Source organism: Nannobrachium achirus (assembly GCF_963921795.1).
Source record: "Nannobrachium achirus genome assembly, chromosome: 20".
Lineage (NCBI taxonomy): Eukaryota > Metazoa > Chordata > Actinopteri > Myctophiformes > Myctophidae > Nannobrachium > Nannobrachium achirus.
In genome coordinates, this window is record NC_137827.1 from 24,208,311 (window position 1) to 24,218,535 (window position 10,225).

General features: G+C 42.4%; 1 protein-coding gene across 1 annotated transcript in view; it reads right to left on the reverse strand.

Moving 5' to 3' along the window:
- Positions 1 to 8,294: 8,294 nt before the first annotated feature.
- The window catches only part of grhl1 (grainyhead-like transcription factor 1), a gene marked incomplete at both ends in the record, with an annotated part of 26,985 nt that continues 25,054 nt past the window's right edge, over positions 8,295 to 10,225 (reverse strand). Inside the window, 3 exons of the mRNA XM_080750927.1 lie at positions 8,295 to 8,409; positions 8,526 to 8,590; positions 10,129 to 10,214. Of these exons, the coding sequence (XP_080607053.1) occupies positions 8,295 to 8,409; positions 8,526 to 8,590; positions 10,129 to 10,214 (266 nt within the window). The remainder of the gene's footprint in view (positions 8,410 to 8,525; positions 8,591 to 10,128; positions 10,215 to 10,225) is intronic.

Here is a 10,225-nt window from a genome sequence, read left to right on the forward strand (position 1 = left end):
GTAGCCCTGGTTGTGAGACAAAACCATGCTTTTCATGCTCTTCTCAGACCTGGCTTCCTTACAATGCCCTCCAGAAAGGAAGCGATACTTGTTATTAAACCTAGTGCCTGTCAAAGATTGCTTTCAGTTTTTTAATCCATGAAAGTGCAAATAGTTGTTTGTTAATGTGACAACTGACGACACAACACTCAAATATTGATCGCAGTCCCTGATAATCAATGTTCCAACTTGAACCACGGTGCACTGTATGCAGGTCACATGTTGGTCATTTAACCACTTAAGCCATATAAAAAAGGCAATCAATTCAAGTTTATGTGTGAGCTTGTAGATCTGTAATAACAAGCCCAAAAAAGGACACCAGATTGAAAGTGGTTCATTTAACGTATAGTGCAGAGATAATGCTGCTCATACCCAGAGAGCCTGGACAGACAGACACTCATAATAAAGCAGAGCTTTCTCACCTATCAATAGCTCTGACATGTTTTTACATGAAGCGTGAACAACATCATTGTGCAAAAGATTGTTTACTTGAAGAGAAATTATATATATATATATATATATATATCATTGAATCCTCCAAAAACACGTTGAAACAAATACTGAATGCCACAAATGAAGAAACACTTTTATACTCTACTTTTATACTTGATCTTGCCTTATGGGTTCTATGGCTATGTCTTGACAAAACATAAAGGGGAGATCGCAATGGACCTCTTCAGAAAAAACTATATAATAAAACTTGTCCTGTGTCCGGGGGTGTGCACACTGCACAGTATGAGTATGGTATATGAGGGATTGAATGTCCCTGAGGAGTCTAAAGGCCTATTCACACTGAGCTGGTGTTGCGTATGTTTGCGCACGTATACCATTCATTTCCAATGGGGGCTGGCGTGAAGCCCGTCTTGCGCGATACGTTAAAAAACGCCCAATTTCACGCTGAGCGCACGCATCAGACGGACTGAAAAATTTGAATAAAGCTCACCCCGACGAACTTTATTCAAATCCTGTGCATGCGTGAGCTCTTGAAGCCAATAAAAGCATTGCTGCTCTGCAATGTAGGTGGTCTGTGTGAAATGACAGGAAATTGATCGGACAGAGTGACTGTCAATCAACAACAGCCTCGCGACCTGGAGGCGCACAGAATTGCGTTCATATGCACTTTTACGGCATGTTTTTTATCTCGGTGTGAATGCGGGTTAAGGGGAGCACACACTGGATGCGGGCGGCAGCGCGGTATCGACGCACGTGAAGTGCAGCGCGGTAACTCCAACTGGATGCGGCGCGCTGCCACACAACACATCCATTTCCCCCGGTGGGGAGAACCATGGGAGAACATGTTCACCGCGCGGCAAAATATAGAACTGGAAAAATAGAACAGCTGCGTATCGGCGCGGCAGGCGAGGCGGCATACCCGCGGCTGCGCGTGTCTGACGCCACCGATGTGAGTTAGTCCATTGAAAATAATGGGGCCGTATGTTTTGAAGCGCCACCTCCGCGTCCGGTGTGTGTTCCCCTTCAGAAGTATTGGAGAACCCAGACCAGTGCCCATTGGACAGAATAGTCACCACTGACGTCCTTTCATGCCCATACATTATATGGAAATCTCTTATCTCTGTCAGTCTGTCTGGCTCTCTTTTATGCCCTTATATGGTGTTCCGTGTCCAGGCCAGTCTGTGATGTCATTTCCAAATTTGGGAACTGTAGTGATGTCAGTCATCTCCAAATTTGATCACTTGTTTCATCATGTCAGACAGAAATTATTTGGGCGTTGTTTCAGCATGCAGCTGTTACCATGGTGACGACACTGTTTAATATCAGTGATGTCAGCATGCAGACTGTTTCACCCGTGTATGCCCATATATGGTATTCTGTGATGTCAGTCAGTGATGTCGGGCATTGTTTCAGCATGCGGCTGCTACCATGGCGGCGACACTGTTTAGTATCAGTGTTTTCAGCATGCGGACAGCATGCGGACGGACATTCAGTAAATGAATAGTTAGATAACCGACAGTATGCCTTTGGAAGCAATACACAAGGTTATTCTTAACCATGTGAAATCTAGTGTTCCTATGCATGTAGGCGAACATTGGGCAAAAATGAACAAACATTTGGTGAAAATGGAAGATCTATAAGCTCATAATGCGTTGCTTGCAACGAGACGCATTGGGCACTTGTAGATTGGCTAGTTTTGTCAAAGAGATTTGTTGTAGAGGGGAAAAAAGTTGAGGACTGTGCATAGACTCCTGGAGGACCCTGGTCAACTAAATACATAGGGTGGTTTTAATGTAGCCATAAATTATAACTACCAGGAGAGGATGCTAATATGCGGAGGTTATGTCTCTCCTGGAGTTATAAGTCTCGGAGAAGTTTTAGTAAACATTAATTTATTAGAAACATATGGACTAACACATGCCAACGAGTGTGCCGTCCGGTAGATATAAAGCTGTTTCGACGGATCGGTGAGCAACTTATTGATATGTACATGTTTTGAGCGTAGTATGGACGTTGGGGCTCAACCAGCGAGAGCCATATGACTCTGGCTTATAACTCCAGGAGAGACATAACCTCCGCATATTAGCATCCTCTCCTGGTAGTTATAATTTATGGCTAGTTTTAATGTAAGAAGCAGAACCGGTTACTGCAAATGAACTTTCTGTCAATCGTTACAACTTACAATAAATGGTTGAATTTCTGGTTTTCTAAGCTGATGTCAGAGATAGTAGCGCCAGCACCTTATAGCCTCCTATACATTTACAGTAAGGCAACTGGGGGGAACTGCATTTTCTCAAATGAAGTACTACAGTGTGACCAATACTTTAGATTCTGGAGAGATATGTTTTAAACCAAGTTGATGAATCGTGTCAGATCCAAAGAGAGCCAGGTCTATGTAAGAAAATGGAATCATCCAAGATGACTGATGCTTTTAACCAGCAGTCAGCGTCACAGTGATGTGTCTTATAGGGTCAACAGAATATAATTTAACACTAGGCTGTGGAGAAGGTGCCTGGGCTTGTTCTGAACCCTTATTAAACATATACTGTAAATGGAATGTGCTTTATTCATTCAACTGAGGATATTATTCAACATTTAACATTCAGCATTCATATTAGTGTCATGGGTGATCATAACTCATTTCATCACGAATTCAAACACAATTCTGAACTTAATGGAGTATTGGGGTTTCCACGGAAGCCTCTTCCACCCCTTTTGCTCATTAACCATGTTAGTCATATGATTACATCCAAATAAATGAAAGTGACAGATTCGCTGTGGCCATTCCAGATAAACACATGAGACTTGGAAGCCTTCCCTATCCTCTGGCCTTACTTAAACTCTTTCACTCTAAAAACAGCTATGAGTTTAAACGAGGACAACGTATTTACTCCACCAGAGCCTGGAACTGAAGAACAAACATTTAACCAAGAGCGATGAGGGAAACTGAAAAGAGAGAAAGTGTGCGAGAGAGGGGAGAAGAGGGAGAGACCAGATGGCTTAGCACTCAAGGGCAACGGGGAGGCAGGCAGGTAATGTTGGCTATTGTCCAGCTGCTAAAATGTAACTAACTTCAGACACCTTATTATACAACTGACAAATAAATGTAGTGAAGTAAAAAGTAGAAAGTTTGCCTGAGTGGAGAAGAAGTCTAAAGTAACTGAATGAAATGGAAATACTCAAGTGAAAGTATCTTGAAATCTTGAAAAGTACAGCACTTGAGTAAATGTACATACAGTAGTTACTTTCCACCATTGCATGAGATCAGTAATTATTATTCAACTGCGTAGAGGAATGTCTGTCATATTTGAACTATGTCGTGTCAATGTCTGATTGTCTGTTTCAATACATTTGTCTTACACACAGAGACAGGTAGAGCTACAGTATAGGCATGATCAGCTCTCATGTCAGTAGAGGACATCTGAGGACACGGCAGCTTGCTGCCAGGTTTCTTCCAGTACACTACGGCGTCTCTGGGCTTGGCGGTCTTGTCACGCCTGCATCCTGTCAGCAGGGTTATGGGTGATGCCCAGACATCTGCTCCTGTGGAAAGGCGCTGGGACTGGAGCCATAGCTGTGTGGTTCTTCTGTTGCACTGGGATGGAGATAGAATCTCTCTCTCTCTCCCTCATGCCTCATTTATTCCTTGTCGTACAACCGTGTTGAGTGCAGACAATTAGCAGATCTACAAGCCCACAGCGCGTTGCGTCAGCGACGCGTTGTGAGCTTGTAGGTCTTATGATGAAGTATCAGGCTTCACAACGTTCCAGACCTGCACCACAGGCACAGTGACATAATGGGTTTTGACATGTTATACATCATTGGTAAATGGTCATGCATTTATGACCATTCCATTGCTTTTCAGGGTCATTCCATTGCTTTTCAGGGTCAATTGGTATGAAGTCACCTACAGACAGCTGCTACCCGAGACTTGTAAATAGACTAAGCCCCCATGCTCCCCCCCCCCTTTTTTCTTTCTTTTCTGCCTTTGTATTTGATGTTATGCTTTTGAAACTGATATTATCCTAGATAAAGTATGTTCTATCCATCTGTCTTTCAATGTTATATGAGATACTTAAAGTGTGGTTCCTGTGGAAATAAGCCTCGGCTTTCTAGGATCTCCTTTTAGTTGACCTTGTACCAGTGATTTGTACTGTCATGAAACTGTACTTTTTTCTATTGCAAACTTCTAATAAATTCTTCAATCAATCAATCAATATGGTGCTTTTTTTCCACTGACAGCGGAGGAAGCCATGCAAGGCACAGACCTGCTCGCTGGGATCAGTTTTAGGGGATTAATCTGTGTCTTTACTCAAGGACACTTTGACATGATGCCTGGTGGAGGAGGAACCTCCCAGACAACTGCTCTGCATCCACTGCTTTTATTTATATACTGCAGGGGTCTTCAACAGGGGGTCCAGGACCCCTAGGGGATCCTCAGAGTTACTACAGGGGGTCCTCCAAATCTTTGTATGATAGAAACTTGTTTTTTCCCCCTTTTTATATTAACCACTTGAATCCTAGCGTCCATATTTTGAGAACTTTAGCCAAAAATAGCAGATCTACAAGCTCGGCTATTTTTGGCAAAGTGCTTTGGAGAGGGAAAAGAGCAGATTAAGTACAGTGAAAGGTCAAGTTTATTAAGTATTGACGGTTCAAGTGGTTAAATATCTGAAAACCCACATTAACATGAATCCAAAATATACTGATGATTGTGCTGTCAAACAATGAAACTATATGGAATCTATGAAAAGGTGGTGGGGGTCCCTGCTTCATCTCTCTCAACTAAGGGGTCCTTGGACTGAAAACAAAGCAGAGCTGATATACTGTATGTAACACTGTCATGTTTTCCCAGGTTCTTTTCACTGTTTAGCCTTGCTCATTCTTCTCTTTAGTTACTGAAAACAAAAGGCATTGTTTGACACTTCTTTTCATTGGAAATAAGAATTTGAACAGCATTTACATAACAACACCTTTAGAAATTCCCTCTTAATGTTCTAACAATCCCCTGAAAATCTACTGTCTTGCCAATGGCAGGACTTGGTGAAGTTTTGATTTAAAAAGGCACATCTGGTATTTATTGCCCCTCACTGCCCCAGGAGTGGACTGTACAAAATACAAATGATTGCATTGTGCTGATATTTGAATGTAGGCCTACATACTCTGCGTGAGTACACACAGCAATGTTAAAATAAATGTTTAATAGCTCTATATTCCCATAGTAATCATTGCTATAGAGCAGGGTTCCTGCGACAGTTCAGATATCGTCGTTGTCGGGTGAAAATCGTGTATGTCCAAAACCATTCGTTTTGCATTTATCATTTTAAAAATGATTTAAACTAGTGAAAATAGCTGATCTACAAGCACACAACGCCTCGCACCGCGAGGCGTTGTGTGCTTGTAGATCTGCTGTTTTCACTACTTTTGTGCGACGGCCTTGTATGATTTGCGAAAGAAAGTACAAATATGGAGATACGAGATTTCCACCCGACAACGACGATATACCGTATTAGTGTTGTTGCTGCTCTTATACTACCATTATTACTGGGGTTGGTGTGGGCCAGACAGTAGCCCCCCACGGGCCGCAAATGGCCCGTCCGTGGGCCGCCTATTGGGGAACCCTGCTATAGAGTGTGTGTTTAGTAACAGAAGTCTCCCCGCTTCTCCGGCAATTTAGTGGCTGCAACTAATGAAATTGGTGACCCACCTGACAATGTATTGTCTATCTGTCTGTATGTCTGTCTGTCTGTCTGTCTGTCTGTCTGTCTGTCTGTCTGTCTGTCTGTCTGTCTTCTGTACTAACTCATCCATAGTTTTCTTAATTAATAGTCTGTGAGGAAAAGTGATTAAATGTGCTTATTTCTTAATAACAAAGCCCAGCATGGGTTTGGGGGTGAACAGCAGTGACATGGATAAACACAGTATGGGTGCAGATCAACAAACACGTACAGTAGCTCAGCTTTTGGGTAGGTTTTATTGGGCACTTTGTGCATCAAATGCTTTGTACAAACATGTACAAACACGACGAACACATCGTCATTTCCCTAGACGAACATTAGAATAACTTCATATAAAAAGGAACAAAAATATTATATTATTAAGAATAATAGAAATAGACATTTGGATATATGTTGTAAAAAATAACCCACATCCATTTTCAATAAATATATACACATTAAGTACTGAGATACAAAACGAGGGATCACGTTGATCCCTTTCAACATCATTTTCAAAGGACAATTGTTTCTTATTGGATCCATTGATGCATAATATAGATTTGGCCTTAGAGAAGCAAATGTTCTTTTTTTTTTGTGTCTTATTGCACTTCCAGAACTGTTCACATGGGCTGTGCTAGACATTCACTGACCTCTCTCATTCATATTCTGAGGACCACAAAAGGAAAGGTAGATGGGATTCACTACTATAATTTAATACTTAAGTAGGGAGGCATGTACTTAAATTGATTCAGGGAGAAAATCCATTCATAAGCAGCCTACACTGATTCTCAGGCACAAACGTTACTACAAACACGCACAACTGTGCTACCTTAATGGTAGAGTTGAGGTTGACTTTACTAAATACTGCCAACATGTTTAGTATTAATACACTGAACAACAAAGGGCTCACAACGTCCTGCTTTTTCAATACAACAGGACTTTGCTGTTTTTAATTACCTGCGCTAAATATCCTCATTTAAGACATCAGTGCTAAGCCTATACAAAGGAAAAGACAAGCTCTTGTCTTATAAGCATGGCCTTGGTATATATCTCAATCTAATATATACATATTTCTTTTCTTGTACAATTCAAAGGAAGATAATAAAGATTGTGGCGTGCATAGAATGAGGTATAGCAGCACCACAAATGTTTTGCACATTTTCTAACAAATAAAGGGCAAACGTTTGAGCCAATCACTCAAATTGCCTTGCCATACAAAATTAAGCTATTGTTACAATCACAATTGTCTGAACTTCCTTGGTTCTTATGTACAAAAGTAACAAAGTTAATCAAAATGTATAACCTATACCTCAAACCATTGGTGTTTTACAATAAGAGCTATGGCTTGGTGTAAGATTTATTTTATAAGACTCTGATTTCACCCTAAAAGGCACGGAGACAATAAGGCAGGGGTCTTCAACAAGGGGTCCGGGACCCCTAGGGGGTCCTCAGAGTTAATACAGGGGGGCCACCAAATCCTTGTTAGATGGGATAATTATTTTCAATTAAAAACTTTGAGCCCTTGCATCCCTATTCTGAGGAGAACTTTAGCCAAAAATAACAGATCTACAAGCTCTCAACGCCTCGAGCTTGTAGATCGGCTATTTTCAGCAAAGAGGTTTGGTGTAGAGGCCAAAAAGAGCAGACCAAGTACAAAGTGAAAGGTCAAATTTACTACGTATCAACGATTGAACACAAATCCAACATAGACTGATGACAGTCGAAAATCTGCATAACACATTTATACATGTAGAGGGGGTCCCTGCTTCATCTCTCTCTCAGTTAAGGGGTCCTTGGGCTGAAAACGTTGAAGACCCCTGCAATCTGGCTATAGTTTCAGAACCTGTCTATTATCACTTTCAAGGCTGAAGTTTAATTCATGCTTCATCTCACGATTGGTGATGCTCGCCGCGAATAACTGCGGTTATTTATGAGCAGCCCACCCCGTTGTGCCACAAAGTATGAATTTAAGCTTAATATTACAGCTAGTTGTGTAAACCATGTGTCTTCAATCGACTGCCTAATTTAATCTGTTTTAAGTCATTGCGAACAGGGCAACATGGTGTCCTCCGTTCAACGCATCAATCAGATTTCAGTTAGCGTGAGTTTGTACATGCCCTGCAGCTCGTCCATGGAGATCTGGAAAGTATCTTCATTGGAATAGTGTTTGATGATGTTGTCATCCATGTGCACTAGGATCCTGGCAGGGGAAACACGGCAGATATTACTTAAAATGGCTGATTTAACCAACTATTATCTGATGGAATGAAGAACGTTATGAACAAACTTATATCTGCGTGCATGTTAGTGACGTACCCTTTCTTGCATTTCTTGTAGACCTTTCCGACTTTCTCCAAAGGCAACTCATACTTCTCTGATATCTGTTTGAGAGAAAGCAATGAAATATTGCATGAAGTTGTCTGACACACAACCGCAGAATTCATCACAGTGAAAACAAAGTCAGAACACATTCCTTTGCGCAGGTCTCTCTCTATTCCTTCATTCTTGCCGATTACCTTTTAGCCAACCTGCTGTCTGTGATTCCCATTTATCCCACCTGTGTCTGTTCTGCACACACCTATACTATACTGTAGAATGTCCCTACAACCCATCACTCATCAGTGGAAGCTCATACCACCTGCCGTATCTCTCTTTCAATCTCTCTCCCACCCTGGGCCACTGCTCCTTCTACACCCTGTTCTCCCACTCTCTCACCAGCTTCTGCATCTCTCCCCTCTTTCTCTACCCTCCTCAGCCACTCCAATATGTACGTACCTTTTGTCTCCCCGTTAGGGCTGCAACTATCAATTATAATCTTAGCGATTATGCATTCAAAACCTTTTCACAATCCAGAAGCGCAAATCTAATCGATACAAATCTATTTGATGTTTTAATCAGTCGATTGGCCTTATTAACCACTTAAGCCCCATTTTATACTTTATCACAGGGGTCTTCAACAGGGGGTCCGGGACCCCTAGGGGTCCTCAGAGTCACTACAGGGGGGCCTCCAAATCTTTGTGTGATAGAAGCTTTTGTCTCTCAATTTTTATATTAACCACTTGAACCCTAGTGTCCTTATTCTGAGAACTTTAGACAAAAATAGCAGATCTACAGGCTCACAACGGCTAGCGCTGCGAGGCGTTGTGAGCTTTTAGATCGGCAAAGAGGTTTGGTGTAGAGGAGAAAAAGATCAGATTAAGTACAGAGTGAAAGGTCAAGTTTCTTAAGTATTAACGGTTCAAGTGGTTAAATATCTGAAAGCACAAATTGACATAAATCCAAAATACACTGATGATTGGGCTTCATCTCTCTCTCGACTAAGGGGTCCTTGGCCTGAAAACGTTGAAGACCCCTGCTTTATCACAAAACAGTGTCAGGTAGAAATGACTAAAATTAGCCGGTCCACAAGCTAATTTTGTGGAGCTAATCAATGGATTAACTGTTGCACCCCTGCTCCCCATCCCTCTAGCCTCTGCCCTCATCTCTTTTCATATGTATTGCCCGCCCTTTGTCCCAGGCCCAGGTCAACACTGCTCTCCTTCCTCCTGTAACCTCCCCCAACTAACTCCTCTTTTACATTCCTTCCCCCTGTCTCCCCCATGTTTCTCTCCTCTCTGCGACACTCCTCTTTTTTTTCTTTTGGGGTGGGGGTGCTCTGTCACAGCTCATTTAGCCTGTTATGGAGGCGGTTAGTGTGAGGGAAAATGAGGTCTCCAGCTGCATGCAGTATGCCTTCTTTGTCTTAGCGCGTCACAGCAGACAGAGAGACACAGTCAGTCAGGCAGACAGGCAGGCGATTCAAATCATGACGCCCCCTTATGACCGCCCTCATGACAAAACGGAGCATAAAGACTCCTCCTGTGCCACTCAGGGGCTGTCATGCCGCGCTGGCGAGTAGGAAGCAGCGAGAGAGACTTACCGCTTCCACCAGGCCTTTCAACGTGGGGTTCTTCAACATGAGCGCATCAAACACCTCCTCTGCCTCCTTCCGCACGTACAACAGGACTGCAAGCGAG